This window comes from Corvus brachyrhynchos, unplaced genomic scaffold (assembly GCF_000691975.1).
Source record: "Corvus brachyrhynchos isolate BGI_N302 unplaced genomic scaffold, ASM69197v1 scaffold63, whole genome shotgun sequence".
Taxonomy (NCBI): Eukaryota; Metazoa; Chordata; class Aves; order Passeriformes; family Corvidae; genus Corvus; species Corvus brachyrhynchos.
Window position 1 is genome coordinate 1151876 of NW_008237227.1, and position 21271 is coordinate 1173146.

The 21271-nt window shown below is 47.4% G+C and overlaps 2 protein-coding genes across 4 annotated transcripts in view; one reads left to right on the forward strand and one right to left on the reverse strand.

The window, feature by feature from the left end:
* Positions 1 to 3042, forward strand: part of KY (kyphoscoliosis peptidase) — an 18736-nt gene extending 15694 nt beyond the window's left edge. Inside the window, exons 11-12 of the mRNA XM_008630021.2 lie at positions 88 to 278; positions 1096 to 3042. Coding sequence (XP_008628243.1) covers positions 88 to 278; positions 1096 to 2003 — 1099 coding nt within the window. The 3' untranslated portion in view covers positions 2004 to 3042. The remainder of the gene's footprint in view (positions 1 to 87; positions 279 to 1095) is intronic.
* A 3323-nt stretch (positions 3043 to 6365) lies between these two features.
* CEP63 (centrosomal protein 63) overlaps positions 6366 to 21271 on the reverse strand; it is a 27467-nt gene continuing 12561 nt past the window's right edge. For all 3 annotated transcript variants that reach the window (XM_017729412.1, XM_017729413.1, XM_017729411.1), the window contains 11 exons: positions 20504 to 20626; positions 19574 to 19687; positions 16968 to 17201; positions 16567 to 16712; positions 15701 to 15835; positions 14125 to 14239; positions 12096 to 12293; positions 11582 to 11668; positions 9866 to 10065; positions 9042 to 9339; positions 6366 to 6883 (listed from right to left, as the gene is read on the reverse strand). In XM_017729412.1, the coding sequence (XP_017584901.1) occupies positions 6725 to 6883; positions 9042 to 9339; positions 9866 to 10065; positions 11582 to 11668; positions 12096 to 12293; positions 14125 to 14239; positions 15701 to 15835; positions 16567 to 16712; positions 16968 to 17201; positions 19574 to 19687; positions 20504 to 20626 (1809 nt within the window). In that variant the 3' untranslated portion in view covers positions 6366 to 6724. The remainder of the gene's footprint in view (positions 6884 to 9041; positions 9340 to 9865; positions 10066 to 11581; positions 11669 to 12095; positions 12294 to 14124; positions 14240 to 15700; positions 15836 to 16566; positions 16713 to 16967; positions 17202 to 19573; positions 19688 to 20503; positions 20627 to 21271) is intronic.

A 21271-nucleotide genomic window follows, 5' to 3' on the forward strand; every position in this document is an offset into this window, starting at 1 on the left:
ACCTCCGGCTGAACCCACCACCACTGGGCGGGGGAAGAATTCACTATTTGTAATTACTCATTTTCCCTAATTTCTCCCTTCTCCCAGGTACAATGAGTTTTACTTTCTGACTCACCCGGCCCTGTTCATTAACAATCACTTCCCAGATAACAGTAACTGGCAGCTTCTTAAGCCCACGCTGACGCTGAAGGAGTTTGAGAACAACATGCTGCACAACAGCAACTTCTACACGCTGGGGCTGCTGGCCACACACCCCGAGACTCCCATCATCCACACAGGTAACGGAGAGGCCACGGAGCATCTTCCCTCCTGCATCCCACATCCCGCACACACCACTGGGCACCTCTCTGGGCAATACTGAGCAACCTGAGTGAGTGCAGCAGCTCCTTTAACATAAAGCCACTCAGGTGCCATGACTGAATGACAAGGCCCACGTTTAAGACCCCCTTTCCTTGGATTTTCCAAGAGCTGCAGGAATTTAACTGGATGGCTGATCTGTGAATGCTAAGAACAGAGTTAAAACTTAAGGACATCAAACATTTTAGGACTTAATGAAGACTTCAAGCTGTTTGGGAACAGGCTCACAGGGAGGTAGATTAATCTCATATCCACATACTGGAGAGTTCCTGCACTTTGAAGCTCCTGGGCTGGCAATTGGGTCTAATCACCTCTAATTCAGCCCTTGACGATCACAGAATTACAGAAGTCCATAATGGTTTGGGTTGGAAGGGACCTTAAAGCCCATCTCATTGCAACCCCCTGCCATGGGCTAGACCATCTACTAGACCAGGTTGCCCCATACTTTCAGTTATGTTTCACACAGGCTTTCACATTCTATCAGACCACAGCTCCATGTCAGGGTGTATCAGAAGAGGATAAATGCACATCTCCCAAACAAAGGCCACTCTCATTCTTTCTGACGGACACTGGTCAATGCAAACAGCTGACAAGCTACGACCTGCCAGTTGCAGCTCTTGGTTTTACTGCTAGAGAAACAGCAATTTACTGGGCCAGATTAGCCTTCCCAGAACAGGGGGTACATGCAAAAACTGTACTGATACTCCTATGCAGCCTCTTCTCTTTTGTATTTCCTAGTAAAAGGAAAAGCCTCTGTATCCGTGGACTGCCGTTCCAACATGTTATTCATGTTTAAGCTGAAGGGAACAGACAAACACGGTTTGATGACTTTGAAAAAACACGGAATGAAGCTGGATGTCTACCCACAGAACACAGGGAGTCACAAGCTGGAGATCTTTGCCAAGTCCTCCAAGGCCGAGGCTTCAGATGACGTCTACAAGTGCGTGGTGGAGTACGTGGTGGAGTGCGAGTCCGTGGACAAGGCCATGTGCTTCCCCAAGGAGCTGCACCAGCCCGTCGGGCCCAGCTGGTTCTCGGAGCGCCAGGGCTTCCTGCAGCCATCACACCGCGAGCCCGTCCTGCACACCAACGACGGGCGCTGCTCCCTCACCTTCACCCTGAGCAAGGACATCAGCGTCCTCACCTCGCTGCACACCGACGGCAGCAGCCTCGACGAGGACATGGGCAGGCGGCACGTGCTGCAGACCCACCGCGGGAATCAGATCGAGCTGAAGGTCCACCTCCCGCACGCAGGGAGCTTCGTTCTCAAGATCTACTCCAAGAAGAAGTCGGACCCTGGTAATTACGACTACGTCTTCAACTACCTCATCAGGTGCCTGAACACAGAGGTGAAGTGGCCAGCCTTCCCCAAGAGCTACGGCAAGTGGCTGCAAGACCACGAGACCCTGGAGCCGCTCTCGGGCCTGCTGCCGGCCAACTGCAACGTCCAGTTCAAACTCAAAATGCACGGCGTCGCCAAGGTGCTGGTCCGGTCTGAGGACATACACCCTCTCACCCAGAACAGGGACTGCTGGGAGGGAACCTTCAACACCTCGGGGTGCAGAGAGGTGTTTGTGATGGTGCACGAGAACGCCAACCACAGCTGCTACTCGAGCGTCCTCAGATACGAAGTTGAGACCCAGTAACACCCACTCCTTGTTCTTTCACTCACCTGCATGAACCAACCTCCCCAGCGTGCCCCAAACCAAAGCACCTTTTGGAGATTGCTCATTCTCTCAACCAAATCTGTTCTTTCAACAAATGCAGGATAACACTTGCAGGCTTTTGCAAGACCGTGGGCTCAAAGATGGTCAAGGAAGCAGAAAATCCTGTTAAGAAAAGGAGCAGCAGTGGAAGACATGAGATAAAACCCTTGCCTGTATTTCAGTAACGCTGTCCAGGCAAATACTTACAAGAAAACAACTGACTGTCTGCAGGGAATTCTGTGCCAGCAGGGATTGCTGGTTTCCAAGTTATGGACCATAAGAAAAGTCTTACAAGGGCTACTCCAAGAATTCACCTAGTTATGGGGCAGGATGAAGAAAGTGCACCCTGGTTTTGAGCAGCAACATTGGACACGAGGAACTTCAGGATATTTAAACCAAGTTTCTGTATAACTTTAGTCAAGTTGCAAAATACATCTGAGGAGAAAGAGGAGTTAGGAAGAGCATACAACATGAAGTTTCCTTGTGCACTTCACTGTCTTACAGATTTCAATAATACTGGAAAAATACTTTTTACACTGACTCTTAAATACAATAAACAAAATCATTTTTACCTTTTTATATTAGAGTATTGTAGACACTTTTTCTGCTGTAATTATATCTGAAGCATATGGGTGTTTCCAAATAACCAAAATGACCATAAAAATGAGAATAAAGTTCTCAGAAATCACTCCTTACTCCAACCTGTCTATGCAATACTGCAGCTATGAACTGACTGGGTTTTGTGGGACAGCAGGCTGAGTGACATTATTATCTTGTTACAAATCATTTGGTGCTGTTCTCTTGGAAAACGCCTCCACTCACAAGGCAAAGGGGGGCTTCTACTGAACCCCATCACAAATGCACATCCTGAGATGGAGCAACATTTTCATAACTGATTCAGATGCCTGTGAGCATTAGCATGACCCAAGAGGTATTCTGTTTGAGCTTGGATTGAAAATAAACCTGTTATGTTTTTGCACTCTGTTTCATTGACCAACCAATATGAATTCTCTTCCCAAAGCTGCTGTATTCTCCACACAAAAGAGCTGGGTTATTCCTACATTCCCTCCTCAGTGACTGGGTGGCAGGAATCACTCACAGGGCTGCCCACCTGCAGCAGGCTCACTCCTACATTACTCCTTCCACCCCAGCACCCAGGGTTAAGTTCCCACTTAAGCGGGTTGAGTACCTGCAGCCAGATTCCAGGATCAGCACTCTCTGTGACGATGCAGGCTGCTGCAGACAGGAGCTGCCAGCATAAACACAACATGTAAGCTAACAGGGCTTACTCCAGGGTAAGCTGGGAGCACAGCAAAGCTTCAGAGTCTTTTTGTACTTGGAGACAAGATGCTCCATATGCGGCATAAAAGTAGGTTTTAAGTCCTCCCCCAAACAGCTCAGTGTCTTTGCCCTCAAAATCTGGTGGCAGCAGCTCCTCCCTGCAGGAACACTAACAAGCCGTGGAGCCCAGCAGGCACCCGCTCCCTGGGCATCAGCACAGACTGAGCAGCACAGATGCAAGGCAGACTCGGGGATCTTTTGTTTGCCTAAGGACCTTGAAGGCTAAAGCAAGTATTGTCTGTCAGCACAGACAGCCCTGGTTTATTTTGGTGCCTGGCAGAAGGGTTCTTTTTTCTCAGATCCCACTTTTCAGATCAAGGAGGACACACTGCAGTAGCTTTCATTTCACAGGTCAAGCTGATCCAGTCAAATACGTCACTTCTTACAATGGCAGGATAAGGAAGCATCCCAGAGAGCTTAGTGACTAAAGAAAACAACTCCTTCCACTGAACAGGGTCAAGGATACCGAAGTACAGAGGCCCTTCATGGCACCACATATTTGATGCTCACTCACACGTACACAAACAGACACGTTGGGAAAGCCTCTCCGCAGGTGACACCGCTATGAACGCGGTCCCTGCTCCTTGTCTCAATGACTCACTTCCACAAGCCCTCTCTCTAAGCCCACGTGCTCTATTTCTGTCTCAAGATGGCAGGGGGAACAAAAACTTACCCCAAGAGAGTAGAGAGGACAGTTTATGTACTATTGCCCCCTACCCAGCACGACCTCGGGGAGTATTCCCTGTTCCTGCAACCCAACTCTGCAAAACCCAGGCAGCTGCAATTCCACACATCTACAGAGTCCCAGAGTCTTTAACCCCTCAAAGTGACCCCAAGCACTGTCACACCCACAGCAGAACATCTGTAACATACTAAAGACAGATGGAGCCTGCACAGCTCCCCCTCTGCAGATGGACAACAGGAAGTGATGCAAATAAAGTTCCACACTTCCGTCTCAAACAAGAAACAACCATTGTCTCTGCCCTGCAAATGTGCAAGAAATTCTCTAGTGCTATCGAAGGCATAAGTTCAAAGACACAAACCCCCTCTCCAGCTTCATTAATTATAAAGCTTCCAGGGCCAGGTGATTAGTCCAAGGGAGGTTTGACACTGCAAAGGCAGAGAATGCCTGAGAAACCCTGCAGCCCCAGATAAAAGCATCTCAGAAGTCTGCACTTGCTGTGACATCTCCCTCCAGGATAAACACAGCTCCTTCTCCTCCCCCTCATAAAAAATGCACATTCTTCAGCACAGCCAAGGCTCCAACACCAGGAGAACAGCTCTGGAACAGACTTTTCAGTTATCTGCAAAGAGAGAAGCTGGGAAAGACAGAGCACACACACACCAACACAGGGAAGGAACTCAGCAGTTCCCCCGCTGCAGATGTTACTTTGGATCACATTAGTTCCAATTTTTTGGCTACTCCCTGAATGAAGCAGCTTATTACAGGTATTAGAAATTGATAAAACTGTAGGATTGCGGCTGCTAATTAAACAAATGGATCATCTTCAAGCTTGCTCTTCCCTTCTGCCAACATGAACTGCCAAATATCTCTGAAGGGATATGGAAGAGAACATCAGAAACAAGGCAAAATGTCTCCTGAACTTCTGAAAACACCAACTGCATGATGCAACACTCAGTAACTAACTTAACAAATCTTCAGGAAATATACTACTATTTTCAAGGTATCATTTCAAAAATTAAATTGGTGGCCTCACTGAAGGCTGTGAGGGATCCCTAAGGGTTCTGGCATGTCACACTCGGTGCATCTGCAGGTTCATCTGCAAAGAGGAAACAGTTGGGTGTATTCTGCTGTTCAGATTTTATCAAAATGCCCCACGACCAACAAGTCCTTACCGGAGATCTGGACAGACAGGGCGGATGCTCCAAAAACACTTCCCCATGGACAGCTCTGCAGAGGATCCGAGGCCACTGCTGACTTTGTGCGGAACACGACCACAGCCCAGCCCCAGCTGGGGGCAGTTCAGCACCTCATTCCAAAGGCTGCACAATGAGAATCCAGAATGGATTTGAAGGTTTCATCTTCGTGCAAAGAACTCCACGAGAAAGCCAAAATACAAGGACTTTTGGATTGGAACATTTCTAAACCCTGGGATGCAGAGGTGCTTGCCCAAGCGCAGCCCCAGTCTGCAGCCAGGCATCCCCTTCCTGAACTCGCCTGCCTGACACAATGGCTGGGCTCTGGTGCACCAGGTGCTTTTGAATCCCTGTTCCTTGACAGCATTAACCTGCTCTAACATAAGGGGAAGCTGACGGAAAGGAACAGGAAACTTATGGACATGGAATGCCCTCATCCCAAGGTTTGCCTGTACAAAGGCTGTGAAGACTCAGCCACAGGAGCACTGCAGAGACCCCAAAAGAAAACAAGTCCATAGAAACAAGTCTTGTTCGCTCACTAACAACACACTTCCCTCGAGGAAAGACTGAATATTTTCCCCAAAAGAGGTCACAGATGTATTTTGATGCAGCAGTTCCACCAGACTGCCCAGATTCAAACCAGGCTGGCACCAGCTCACGTGGCAGCTGCAACGACGTGTGGATGAACCTCACCTGCTTGTGGGTTCTCCTCCCATCCAGTGTCATTTCCTATTTCCATATCTCTTTTCCAAGAGCTGTGACCACAACCAGAATTCAGCCACTCACTCCTCAGCTATTCTGCAGTACTCCAAGTACCTTGTACAGCAAGATAAAGACACCAGATACTACACAAACTGTAAAGGGCAGAAGCTGCAAGAACCAGGAAATATTAAGAAATTCCACTGAGGGCAAATTAACTGGAAAAAATGCAGATAGCCTAAAGGAAAGAGGAATTACATTCCTTGGTCCTTGAACATAGCTATGCTGTGATGGAAAAGGTGTTGATCCAAGTTCCTGATGAGAAGGGAAGATAAGCCACAGGAGTCACTTTGTGTCTTTGTACGAACAAGAAAAGAGGTGTTTGCCATTCTGATTTATTTCAATGCTTTTACACGTATAAAATATACTTAAAATACTTTACATAAAAACCAGCAAATGGTTTGCTTTTAAAAAACACCATAATCTTTGTGAGTGAGCACATAGCTCTGATGCAGGTCTCTGACCTACAGCAAGCTGCCTAAAATGTTTGTGGTGTAACACCCCTCAGCAGAGCAAGCACGTAGAGACGAGCTCCTTCTCCTCAACTCCCATCCTGCTGATTCAGCTCCAGCTGGGACACATGGCCTCTCACCCAAGCTCCAATACCAACTGGATATAGGCACCTTCCCAGTCACAGTTTGGAACCACGTAAAGTAACCAGCATTCCCATTCCACAAGAAACATTATTCCTGGTGTTCAAATCGTCTCACTATCTTTGCACTCTCTTTTTTCAGTTCCTCAATGTGAGCATTTAGGCATTCCAGGATGTGCTGGGATCTCGCTTCTTCATCTTCCAGGTATCGTGCAGCTATGGATCCGACAGAAGCTGTAGGCAAGGGGCACTAAAGGGGAAAAAAGGGATTATCAGGTATTCCTTCATTCCAAGCTTTGGCCAGAAACACCCCTGATCTGCAAACCACACAACTGAACATGCTCCTAGAGGGCTCATTTCCATCTTAGTGGGTAGACTAAGCACTCAGGCCTCACACTTGTATCACAGGTCATGTCCCTCCCAACACCTCCAGCCTGCAATGATTGCTGCACCAAGCCAACACTGCCAAAAAATCAATACCAAAAAATCAGGGCTAGAGAAGGTCACTATGGAATACCAAGGGGTTTGTCCTGGCTGTTAGTACAACTCAAGGTCTACATCCTGCTCCTTGTCTCCATAAAAATCTCAGTGAGAGGGAGCACCGCAGAGTTTGGGTCCAGGGAAGGGAAAGCACTGCCAGACTGGTAATTATTTCACCAGATATTCCACACTGGGAATATCTCTGCTTTCTTTCATATACCTCTCCTCTTCTTCCCCAAAGTAAAGGGCTCCTGGTACAATCCCACAGGCAAGTACAGGCCAAATCTCATTGCAGCTCATGGAACAGCACTTCAGCCAGCAACAGTCAACAAACTACTCCAGATTCTTTCCTTTACAGTCAAGAACTATTCCTGCTCCTCACATCGCTTACCCACAAGTTATTAACTTACAAAAACAACACTGTGAACCAGGCTTAATGTACAAGTTGATGAAGAGAAGCCTCATGCACAGGGGCTGGCACGTGAAATATTAAGGTTACTAAAGGGCTGCTTTCCATTACAGACAAGTTGTCTCAGTGTCTTGGCAAGAGAAGACAACTGGTTATTTCCAAATCCTGAAGTCTCATCATTTTCAGGTCTTATCAACAGCCAGGAACAAAGGGAAACAGAAAAGGCTACAGACAACAATCTCTCCCACCCCACTACTGCCTACTGAAGAGAACTCTTAGCACTCTTAGTGCTCACATGGGGGATTGATTTAAAGACACTGGAGCCTGACCATGAGCAGGGAGTTCCAGTCAACACCAGGACAAATATCTGCATTTCCTTAGAAACCTTATTCTACCTCTCAGAATAAAAAGCAGCCCATTCTCTTCTATTAAACATCAAGCCCTAGAGCTTCTCAGACCCTGAAGTGGAACTGTTCACAGTTTAGGTCCAATCCTGCATCCTGAAGAGTTTCCATTTAGAATATAGCAGTTGCCTAAGTTCCCAACACTGTTTTCTGGGTATGTGCACAAGCTACTTTAGTCTTGAAACAATCAAGACCTATCCTTGGTAGTAAACTGCACCAAGATCTACAGACCTGACAAGCCTTCACTTATCTGTGCACCAGCTTTAGAGCCTCATCTCTGGACTCCCACAAAGAGCTAATAGTTTAAAAGTTGTCACTGCTACCAACACACAAACAGAGGAGAAACTGCTCTGAGCACTGCTGGAACAACATGTCTGGAGCAAGGACCAGTGCTCAGCATTCTCCCCTCCCCAAACATGACAGGAAGAAGTGATTCAGTGCAAATTTTCTGTATCTTGGTCAAGTGCTTCAGCAACTGAGCTGAGGTAGGACAGAGAAAGTGCCAACACTGCCCCCTATGAAAAAAGTATCATCAGCAATTGGGAAAAAGAGCAGGCTCCCCTTGTCAGTGAAGCAGGGATTTCAGGCTTTTCCATCAGCAAGCACAAGCAGCTTTAGGTTCAGTGTGCTGACTGCTGCAGCTCCATTGAAAGGGGTAAAACCGACCCTGTGCTTTACAGACGTGCAGCAACAGGCAGCCAGAGACTGTGTGAAACAGACATACCCAGCACTCCACACCCACACTGAGCCTCTACTACAGACCCAAGCCAAAAGCTGAAGCAGAATTCGGAGGGGACACGAGCAGGTCCTGGTACACACTGAGGTAGAGCACCAGCACGGAGAGAACCATGAGCTCCTGGAATTAGCTTAGCAAGCACACAAACACAAAGTTCTGCTCCAAGGAGCTCTGAAGAGCCACCATGTGGATCCCCCTGGCCAAGTCTTAACCATCCAGCAGTGGCTTTCCCTCCCTGTTTAACACTTGATTTACATACAGGATCACACACAACATGCAGTTAGGTCATGCATTCAAAAGCCTGTCTCTTTTTGCCAGATGAGAACCCAGCTCTGTTTTCAGCTGTTGAGCAGCAACTAGCTCCTGTACAACTGCTTACCAAAAACACAGATTCTCTGTGATGATTTGAGGCAGGCTGCTTAGATGCTTCATCTGCAAAATCTTTGTTTTCATCCACTGCATGGAGCACAGACTCCGCTCCCAGCCAGGCACGTGACTCCTTGCAGCTCTTGCTGCTGCTCTGGGAGGGCGGCTCACCCATCTCGGGGGTCACAGTTCCTGTTTCAGCAGCCCCACACCTCTGGGACTCCCTGTGATGATGCTGAGCAGTCCTGTCAGGCTGGAGATGTGTCCTCCCTGCGTGTTCATCCTGCTCGTGCTGTGCTTCCTGAGCTGTCCTGGAAGGCAGGTTTGAGCACAGAACTGAGTTCGTCTCTTAGCAGCTGAACTCCAGCAAAAATTCACACAGAGGCAACAATTAACAGAGATGTTACTAACAGCCCTGGCAATCCAAACTTGTTTCCATAGCACTTCCAGATGCACATCCAGTCCCTGTAGAGAATTCTCTCTTCTGCTGCTGTAGATACCAAAAACCACAGCCTGCACATCCTAGCACAGCACAGAAAGGAGCACGGCTGCCTGGGTCACATCCAACCCTGTCACCAAAAGCAGCACAGACCGCTGCTCCAGAGAGAGGCAAAGGCAGCCAAAAGACAAACACTGCTGGCTTTGCAGAACACAAACCAGCTGGGACTCCAAGTCCTGCACTGCTTAAGGCAAAAAGGCAGATTCCCAAAGAGTCCTTGTGTTCTCCCAGACACACGATGCACTGGAGAGAGACACAGCATGCCATTAAACCCCCCACACCCCCACACCTTCTGCCCTCCTTCCCCCTGAGGAAGCAGCATCCCCAGGGTCACTCACCTGTGCTGTACATCCTTGGGCTCTTTGCCCTGCCCCTGCTGAGCGGTGCCCTGGGGTTCAGCCGGGCACACCTGTGCAGTGACCCCCAGTTTCGCCCTGGTCTCTGCGAGGTCCTTCCGCAGCTGCTGGTTCTCACATACTAATTTCTGGAGCTCAGTGGTGTAGTCCTCCCTCAGTGCTCTCAGGGTGCCATCGTCCCCCTAACAGACAAAGAAGGGCAGAAGTCAGAAGTTCTGGTTTGCAAGACACCACAGGCACATCCAGAGCAAGGGCCAGCAAGAGATGCCTTAAGGCATACCCCCTAAGCTCATTCTGACTGGTGAAACCTTCAAGACTTTCCTAGGAGCAAATGAATTACATATATGGCTTATGGGGCCTGCATCCAGACCCAACGTGCTGATCTGCCTGGAAGATCAGTCTCTCTCACCACTGGATTCCTTTTAAACATGGACCTAGGATAGTTGAGATGCACCTGCCTCTGGCCTTTTTGAAACTCTGAACAACTTGCTTCTTCCCATCATCTTCCTCTTACTAGGCCAGGTGGGTGTAATTTCCACTGCTTCTACTCCCATGACATTCCCACTTGCTTTTTGCCACTTCTATTTAACTTAGATGCTTAACTCATTCTCATCACCTCTGTATCTAAGGTCTTTCCAAATGTGCATTAGGACCCCCAGGCCAAGATCCAGCTCCTGTGCCTTGGGCTGTGGGGCTTTTTTTTAAGGCAGATTTCTTGCTTTGCACACTGCCACCACGTTTTTGGGAACTCACACAGGCAAAAGCCACCAGCTACTTTTCAAGCAGAAAGTAATGGGCCTTAGGTTAATTCAGTTTCAAATCAGCCCCCCAGAAAGCTCTGGTTTTAATCCATCCCACCAGCCACAAGCTTCTGTTCAGCACTTTCCCAGGAACTTGGCACATTTGACAACCACTCCAAACTAATACTAAGAGCTGAGTATTTCCTTCTCACAGATCTAACAGGATAAAAGCTCTGATGTACTCTCATGAGGTTGTCAGCTGTCTGAATCCAGCCCTTGCCCTCTGGGAAGCATCCATTCTGCTTAAGGTGAGACAGAAATTGCAAACCAGCCACTTCTTCCTTCACAAAATGAGCCAGCTCATTATTTCTGCCAAGGCTGTACCTCTTCCACACAGGCTCCTCTTCTCCCCTCTGCCTCAAGAGTTTTGGAGGTTTTGTTCAGCTGCAGGAGCCCACCACAGGGCCCTTTCCAAGAACACTGCCCCAGCACATCCAGCCCATATTCCCAGCCTGCATCCTGCCCATGGAGTGCAAGGGAGAGCCCTGCTGAATGGCTCCTCACCAGGGCAGAACACGCTCTCACCCCAAGTCTTTCAAGGGCCAGAGCAGTTACAGCTCTAGGACAGGTCAAAAGGACCTCACAGGTTGAGAGTCAAAGGTTTGAGGTAAACTGGCTTAATATGGAAGTGAAATGAAATGTACTAAAAAATGTGGCCAGAGCCCATGCAGAAGAAATGGAAATGATGGCTGCTTCTGCAGTTCTCTTCACCACTCTCTGACTGAACAAAAGCTTGATATTTCTGCATCTTATTTCCTCTCAAATTGCCCCTTTTGCTTGGGTTTTAAGTTCACTGAGCTCTATCCCCCATTTTGAGAGGCCTGGGCAAAGACTCTGACTATTCCCAAGCAGGAACACAAGGCTAGCCCCTTCCCAGCCCCTGGTCCTCATAGCATACCTTCAGCTGACCACACTCTGTCTTTTCCAGAGTCTCGGAGAGATGACGGTTTTCCAGCCTCAAGGTTTCCAGCTGGACCAGAATTACCTGAGGAGACAGAGGCAAACAACAAGCTCAGAAAAAGAACACAATACATGCCCAAAACACCCTCCAAGCATTTTCCACCCTCAGATTCAAGTACTAAGCAGGGTTTGGGCTGTCAGTCGTACAAGGACCCTACAGAGAAGGCTACAAAAATAATCATGCAGTTTTCAAAGATGTCATCCATCCTGGCCTAGTTAGCATGAATGATCCCAAAGAACTCTGAGGAACTGTAGGCTGCTGGTTTGAAAAGAAGCAGCAGGACAGATTCAGTGAACACCATCATTAGAAGATTCCTTCAGAAGGTCTCAGTTTTTGTGCAGAGGCTAAAGAGAGAAGGAAAGTACTAATGTAGCTAAAAAGCAGGATGGTGTTCCAAGCCTTCAGATCGATCCCTTGAACAGACAGCATAAGAGTCTTGTGCCTTTTTTACCCTGTGCTCCACTGCTTTCCTCTCTGCTCTTTCAATCTCTGCTCTGAGCCGCTGCTCCAGGTCTGAGGTGGAGCCGCTCGCCGACGCAATGGTGATGTCCCGCTGGTGCAGCTCCTGTGTCAGCCTGGAGATCTCCCTTTTCATCCCTTCTAGCTCACTGCTGTGCATTTGTTCAGCCCGAGAGAGCTGCTCTTTCAGCTGGAGGAAGACATGCACACACCACCCACAAGCTTTTAAAACACATTTCAGCAAAAAAAAGCAAAAGTATGGCACGTGGTAACATGAAATCTCAGTCCTGGGAAACAAAAAGCTCTATGTAACAAACCCTTTGCACATGCTTGTCCTTCCTGATTGAAAGCCACCTCATCCCAATCCTTTCCCACACCATACACTGCCAACTGAAAGAAGTTTCATGCCATGAAGTACGTGAGAAGACCCATAACTTATCAAACCAACAGCTTCTTCAGCTCATCATTCAACCTCTGTAGCCAAAACCAGAGAGCCAAAGGTTCACCATGACTGAGGAAGCACAGTAACTCTTGGAAAATATAACCCTGCAATTTGCCACTCTGCCTTCCTGAGGTATTTAAAGATAGGAACTTTAAATAGCTCAAGCCAGATTTTCCTTCCAGGAATTAATTTGCCGTAAGTCTTTTGAATCGATATTAGAGTGGAATCAATGTTAGGTCGTAGCAACTAAAGCTTCCCATGGCAAACTTCCCCCAGCCAGCTATGCACGGGGCAAAATACATCTCTTTGTTTTCATAACTCTGTGTGATGATCACTAGTCCCTGCATTATGAGAGAATAATCATTCCCTATTTACTTTCCACATGACAGGCATGATTTTATTTTTAGTCCATTCAATCTCATTTGCCTCTTTTCCAGTTGGGTAAGTCCTATTCCATTCAGCTGCTCCTTGTATAAAAACCACTCCATCCTTTTGGTCATCTTTTTCCATACCTTATCTTGGTTTATTCAATGCTTTTTGAGGTGGCAGACCCGCACCACATACAATATTCTGGTAGGCACACTGTATATTTATTCAGTGGCACAACAGAACGACAGCAGCATAATTCCTTCCCCCAGACTCCATTCCATTAGTCAGAAATATTAACCACCCAAACACCTAGGATTTTTCTGAGAATTACAAGCATTTTAGAAAATTGAACCAGATGATCTCTGCCTACCCATGTAAATACTGTACACACGGTGATTTATCTCCATGTCACCTCAATGCCTCCCAAGTATATAAAACAGAAACAGCCTTCATAAATCTCTCCTTCCTCCCCAGCAGCCTGTGGGAGATTCATTTACTGTGTGGCTGTTTAGATGTGTAACCAAGCACAGATCTCTGGCAAGATCTGCACCTCTGTATGTTCAGAATAAAGGATGAAAGATTTCCACACAAGTGAGGTTTTTCACTCAGGTTCAATGAGGCTTCCACTCTACCAGGCTCCAGTGAAAGCTCTCACACGAGCTCACGCAGACCACTGTGAAAAGCCCCCCTTGGGTGCTCAGAGCTCTGGGGTGAGCCCCTCGTGGCAGGTGAGCTGCTCCATTCCTCCCAGCCCCTGCCTTCATGCCCAGCTGTCAAGCCTGAAACACGCTCCCCTATTCACACAGGGACCAGGACACATTTGAAGTCCTGTCTCAAGTGTGAAAGGACATATTACAGCAAACTCATTCCTTGTCTGCTCTTCATCCTGTTGGGAGCCTGCATTAGGCTTAAACTCTGGATTCCAGACCTTAATTTCTTCACATATTTGCCCCTCCAGCACTAATTCAAGTATCTCCACAGTGTACAGAAGTACTGGGGGATGCCCAGGAGATGCTCACAAAGGCAGGTTCAGACACCTGCAAACAGGTATCCTCTCAACCCTTCCTCTGCCAGGTGTGCTCCTCACCTCCAGCAGATCCCTGCCTGCACAGCAGCCCTGCCCTGGCCCCACTGCTGAGGCACGTGGCACACAGGGATCAGCTCACTCCACCAAGTGCCATCCCCCTCCCCGGGAACACAGGCACATTACCTTTTTAATCTCTGCCCTTGACTCAGTCTGGTCTTCTTCCAGGGACTGCAGCTCTTTGATATTCTCACCCAGCTCTTCGCTCAGCTGCACACACCTGGCATTTGAAGATACCAGGCTGGGTGCCAAATGCAAAAGTATAGATTAGAATAACCCAAGGAGGAGAAAATGGTCAGAGAAACTTTGATCTTCCAGGCAGTCCTTTATGTCCATTACAACAGAAATTGAACTCGGCCTACAAGTTCCTTACCAATCCTTTGGGTTTGTTTTCCAAAATCATTTCACAAGAGATCAGGAAGCTGATCTAACAGATGACAGCTGTTTCTTGCTTGTTTCTTTACAAGCTAAGATTACAAAACTTCTATGTAAATACAAGTCTGAAAACCACAAACTTGGAGAAGAATCATAGAATCACAAAATGCTTTGGGTTGGGAGGGACCTTAAAGCTCAACTCGTTCCACCCCCTGCCATGGGCAGGGACACCTTCAACTAGACCGGGTTGCTTCAACCCCCATCCAGCCTGGTCTTGAACACCTCTAGAGATGGAGAGTCCACAATCTCCCTGGACAGATTTGTTTATAATCCTCACTTCACAGGAAGGTCTGGATCTGGTTCTTACCAGCTGCCTAACAAAGACTCCTCAGCCTATTAGGAGTGAAGGTGCTCAGTCTAAGCAAGCTGGAGCACTGAGAACACCCACTGTGTGCAGTGAAAGGCAGCCAGCCAATTACCAAAGCAGTCACTATTACACTGCAAAATGAATAGCACTTGATTTCTTTAGCCCTTTGATATACCAGGCTGGGTGCCAAATGCAAAAGTATAGATTAGAATAACCCAAGGAGGAGAAAATGGTCAGAGAAACTTTGATCTTCCAGGCAGTCCTTTATGTCCATTACAACAGAAATTGAACTCGGCCTACAAGTTCCTTACCAATCCTTTGGGTTTGTTTTCCAAAATCATTTCACAAGAGATCAGGAAGCTGATCTAACAGATGACAGCTGTTTCTTGCTTGTTTCTTTACAAGCTAAGATTACAAAACTTCTATGTAAATACAAGTCTGAAAACCACAAACTTGGAGAAGAATCATAGAATCACAAAATGCTTTGGGTTGGGAGGGACCTTAAAGCTCAACTCGTTCCACCCCCTGCCATGGGCAGGGACACCTTCAACTAGACCGGGTTGCTTCAACCCCCATCCAGCCTGGTCTTGAACACCTCTAGAGATGGAGAGTCCACAATCTCCCTGGACAGATTTGTTTATAATCCTCACTTCACAGGAAGGTCTGGATCTGGTTCTTACCAGCTGCCTAACAAAGACTCCTCAGCCTATTAGGAGTGAAGGTGCTCAGTCTAAGCAAGCTGGAGCACTGAGAACACCCACTGTGTGCAGTGAAAGGCAGCCAGCCAATTACCAAAGCAGTCACTATTACACTGCAAAATGAATAGCACTTGATTTCTTTAGCCCTTTGATATTTAAAACAAGCCTACAAAAACCACTGGTTAACTTGATGAACACAACTAGGTGTCGTATTATTATCCAAGACTAATTGCACTTCCAGAGGGAGCAAGCAGCAGGCTACCTGTTCTCAAGACGAGTCACCTCTGACTGCAAGTGCTGTTCCTTCTTCTGGGCAACATCCAGCTGCAGCAGCACCTGCTCCAGCTCCAGCCCTGGAGAGGACAACAGCTTCCCTTGCAAGCGCTCCTCCAAGGCCCTGCACAGAAACAGCAGCTTTTATCTCAGCACAGAAACATCATGTCTGAGTTCACTGGTACAGGGAACATAACTACTGTTTTCTTGGAATTCTCTGGAAAATGCACAGAACCTAAAAGCAGGTGACCGCTGCGTGCAGGGTGAGTAAGCAAACACAGCTGCTGGATGACAGACCCTGCTTGAGCTCAGGCTGATTTAAAAAGACTTCATTTTATTTTGATGTTGGCCTTCCTGCCAGAGACTGGTAGGTGACCAACACCCAAACCTGCTGACACGGCCACCAGAACCCAACAGCCTCTGCACATGGCCAGGGCAGAAGGGGAAGGCCAAGATGATTTTGTCATTGATTGTAGTTACCTCACCAAGCCCCAGTCAGTGAGAACTTTAGCCTAGGTTAATAAGCACGTTATCAAACCCTGAAAGGTCTCCAGCACTTGGCTGAAAATGCCTGGGAGAAGCACCCTCAAAAGCCCTGTGCTGCCTCCAGAAACCCAGATGAGGAAAGTGGATTCCTTCCATGCTCTCCACTGATTATCTGCTAATTTCAAGAGCAATGCAAATTGAAAAATGCTGCAAGGCAGCACAGCGCTTGTGAGAAACTGCAGTGCACTACTCGGAATACTAGCAGTACAGATCCAGCTGCATGAAAATGCTGCTGCTGTCCTCAGTGAGAGGACCTGGAATATAGATCTGGATTGAAAAGCCAAAGTACCAGCAAGGCACAGATGCTACCTGATGAGGAATTCTTTTGTGTGAAGAGTTTCAGTCATCCTGGCCAGCTCTTTCTGTAACTGCTCCAGGTGCAGCTTGGAGCTGCCAATGAAATCTTCTTGAGACTGCAAGGTGGCTTTCAGTTCCATCTTCTCATCCTGCAACACCTGCACAGGAGGCAGAAGGAATGACTGCTGCAAGATGGACCAAACCAGTTTGTTGCAATGTGATGAGAGGTTGATCAGATTTCTTATGACCCTTGGAAATACTGCAGAGCAGCACACGGCTACGAAGTCGATTTTGATGCCAAGCAGGAACTTTACAAAGGCTCTAGAAAGAGACAACTCCAGGATGAAAAGCCTTCCCACCACTTCTCACCAGCACTGCTTTAGACCCCGTTTCCTAGGAGTTCCTCCACTGACCTCTAACATTTTCTTGGACTGCCTTAATTCTTCTTGAACTCTCTGCTGATCTTCCAGAATCATGCGGTTGTCCTCACTGAGGTCATCCACCCTCATGCTCAGCCTCTCCACCTCCAGCTCATTGGCACAGATGGTGTCATTGGCCCTCTCCAGCCTGCTGGTTAAGTGCTGGATTTCCGAGCGGCTCGCCAGCTCCACCGAGTCCAGGATCTGCTTCCGATTGGCCAGCTGGGTCTGCCAACAGCAATCATCTGCATTAAAGTATTAAATTGCAAAAACACAAAAGTTGTACCAAAGCTACATTCAACACAACTACTGATTTCTTAGTGTAATGAGCCACATTCTCAGAGTGAGCAACAATACCTTCCAGGGAATTAGGGAGAGCATTGTTCCAGGGTTACGTGATGGATAAAACTTCCAAAGGCAAACAGAGTAAGTAAAAAACAAAATGAAAAAAGAGAGGACTCTTTGATTCCAAAAGCAGTTCAAAGAGAATCTGGAAAATGAGAATCTCAGATCACTCCTGCTGCCCGAGTATGATCTGTCTAAGAACAAAGCCTCCTGCTATTTCTTGCTCATGAGCCCAAGACTAGACCAGGACTGATGGCTGTGGGTAAGAAGGTTTGTAAACCATGTACAGGGCAGAGATTACCCAACCATTAATTCCACACCAGGACAGAAAGCAGCTCTGGGTGCACAATGGAAAAACCACAACCACCAAACAGCCCCAAAACAAACCAGGCATAACAGCCAATTTGCTTTGCTCTCTGCAGTAAATACCAGGTTCCAGCAGCTTGGGGGAATGCTCACTTGGAATTTTTCAGTGTTTTAATGGCAGATGAAAAAGTTACAAGGAACGTACAAGAAGCAGACAATACCTGCTCTATTATTTATAGGCACAATACTTTATTGCAGAGCATTTCTTTCCACGCAGCTAGCTGGTGAAATTTAACAAGCCAGCTCTCACATAAGCTTCTAGGAACATCTACTTCATATATTCCCTTTTTGTACACAATCGTTGAATTTTTAAAGGCTGGAACAAAATATTTGAGCAGTCCTATACTCCCAGTTTGAAAGAGTAGCAATGCCTGCCAGCTTCAGAATCACCACATGCCTTGATTTACTCAAACTATAAGAAGTGCTCATTTGCAAGGCTGTGGTAGAGTTTTGATTACAGCCTTTTATTATTATTTGAATAGTCACGACAGAAAAGGTAATCAAGAGGGCCGAGAGTTTAAAGCACAGCCTTTCTTCACCCAAGAAGCTGGAGTACAAGACTGCCTGAGTATTTATTTCTGCATTAAGAAAACATTTAAGCTGTCTCTTATTTCCAGCCACACAACATCCAGGCCAGCAGAGAATTCCAGGTTTTTAAGAAAGGCTGACTTTAAAGGCTGCAGGTGTTCCAGAAGGTGGTCTGTACTGGGGAAGAACTCCAGGCTTCCCTAAGCTGCTCTGCAAGAGATGAGGGGAAGCCAGATGAAAGGAGAGAGAGGGGAAGTACTCCAAGGTCATGGATCTCAACTTGACCTTGGTGCTAGAAAGACAACTAAGCACATAAAATGCACAGAAACATCCAAGGGAAAAAATTTAGCACTTCCATGCTGGGCTTTTCAAAGCAATTGAGGATTCAGGCAGTGTGTTCACAGTACCTGTGCACCTAAGGCACCTACGCTGCTTCAGGAAAACCTCCCCAACCTCCTGGTTTTCTGCTGCACAGTAAGACAAGTTCCTCTGTGCCCCAGTGTCCCAGCCTGCGTTCCAAGGACACATCTGTTCCCAAACAATTGAGCTATCAACGACACACAGACAGCAGAGCAGCAAGACCTTCTGCTCAAGGACTCTCTCTGCATTTGTAGATCTCCTGGTGTCAGCCTCTCACAAAGCCCCTGTCAGAGCCAGCTTCAATCCTGTCATCACAGTCTCCCTCCTCGCAGGAGCTTCCACTCAAGAGCAACTCAGGAGCCCATTAAGTGCAAAGTCCCAGCAAGAGCTTCTTATCAGTGTCTGCTGTGATTGTGTCTGTGTGACTCCACAGCTGTGCTCTAGGTCAATTCATCTCGCTCTGCTGCAGCACCACTAATTCACCGAGCCATCAGCTTTGCAGAACAGCAGCCCCACCACTCCTTACCTTTGAGAGACTGATAAAAAGGTGTGGGGGCTGAAAACTGCTGTTGCTTCAGTATTTTGTGAAATTCTCTGTTGTAGGGGAAGACTGTTTTCCAACAGTACCCTCTCAGCTGGACCCACAAGGTACATACTTAGCTGCTGGCAGGTACACAGCTTTCAACTAGACAACATGATGTAACAGATACTTTAAAGTGTCATATGCTGTGGTCTCTGCCTCCCAGGGAAATCTGCACCCTACTGTCTTCCCTGCTAAACAGAGGGATGGCAGGGAGAGCTGCACAAGGTTTATCTAATCTCTGATGACAGACTCCAGATCTTTTTTCCATACAGCACTCGTACAAGCAAACCTTATTCCGCCAGAACGTTAAAAGTCACTTCAATGGCAATCTGAACTGGATGGGAGCCTGAGAGACTTCATTAGCCTGTCCCTCCCTCCCACAAACAAAGCAGAAACTTTCAGCAGATGTTAATTGTACCTGCACAAGCTCGGAGTGCTCTGCCAGAGCCTTGCGCTGCGCCTCCAGCGATGCCACCTGCTGCTGGTACCGCAGGCGCTGCTTCTCCCAGTCAAGTGATTTTTGACGGAACTCCTGCAAGGACAGCAGGGGTGGCTTGGAGCAGTACATCCCCCTCCAGTTCACATCCACGTTTGCCTTCTCTCCCCACCATATCCTCACACCTTTCCCCCAGCAGGGAAACCATTAGCCAGTCACCTGATGCAGAAGCTCAGCAGTGTAGAACCCTCACACACCGTGCTCCCCTCCAGAGGTAAAGCTGCTCACAAATGTTAAGTGCCAACACATGCGTGGCTGGGTTCATGGGTTTGCTGTCAGGGGTTTAACAATTCAGACTGGCTTTAGCTTCCAAAACATGCTGCTATTGAAATCACCAAGATGACAAGAATTAAATACAGAATTTGACTGCTAATCTCTGCCCCAGAAACTGGGCACTACATCAGTCAGGTGTGTGCTGTTACCACGTCTTTCAGGAGGAGAAAACTGGGTGGGGTTGAGCTCAGCAGAGCAGAAAGATTAGAACATGAGACAGGGTTGAGAAGAAGTTTGACATGCAGCTCCCTCCTCCTCAAAGAAGTGAGAATACAACCTCCTCACACTGGAATTCATTCCATTCTCATAATTAGTTACTCTTCCAGCACCTTCTTCCTTTTATTTAGTCTAAGGGTAAGAACAGCACTAAGGTTTATGCTGTGCAGTCAGAGACCCCAAGACATGAAACTGCCTTTATTACACATGCAGTTAAGAAGAGCTGCACCTGGAGAGTGGATGGGCAGTGCTCCTTAAGCAGGACTCAGCTCACTTCCTAGCAGACTGTTCAGTCACCAGTGAAGCCCAGTAAGTCAATTAATACACACAAGCTGGTCAGCACTTGCCTTTTTTACCACATACCTCCAGCTTCCTGGTCAGTCGGCTCAATTCAAACTTGTCCTCCTCTTGTCCCTTGTTAGCTTCTCCTCTACTTCTTGTTTTTTTCTTCTGCAGCTTCTCATAGCTCCTCCTCAGCCGGGATAACTGCAGGATACAGTGAAAGAGAGAGCTTTGCTCAAGGCCCCAAGGCAAGAATTACACAGCCCTTTGAAAGAAGACACACAAAGCGGTTCACACAAACAAAGCCCTCATCAAGGCTGCACAGCTCCCAAGTGAAGGCTTCCATTTGGATAATGAGTCTTTTATACCAACAGCACTGCAAAACACACGAGTTGTATGAGAGTAGCAAGATGCCATTGAAGTCGTGACATCAGCAGCTTTAATTACAGCTCTGTCTTACCACAATTAAAGCATGACTGAAATATTGATAAGATGGAGGTGTACATGCAGCTGTCAATGCAGCAAGGGCACAGCATCCCCCTCTCTACAGGTGGTTCCCAGCCCCAGGAAGAGGCGGCAGTGCCTGTGGCTGATCTCCTCACCCACAGGAGCACACCCACCACACCACACGTGGGTAATTCTTGTGTGATCAAAATACCCTGGTGCAGCTCAGGTGGGAACTGGAACTCTCCTGCTTAGTGGGAGAAGGTTTGAGAATTGCCATTATCCATAATATCAACACCACTTCATCTGTCATTTTCTGCTTAGATACACTGTGTATTTCACAATGAGTGGAGAATGCCAACAGAAAATATCACTCCTACGCCTGCTGCTAGGATGCTGAAGTCT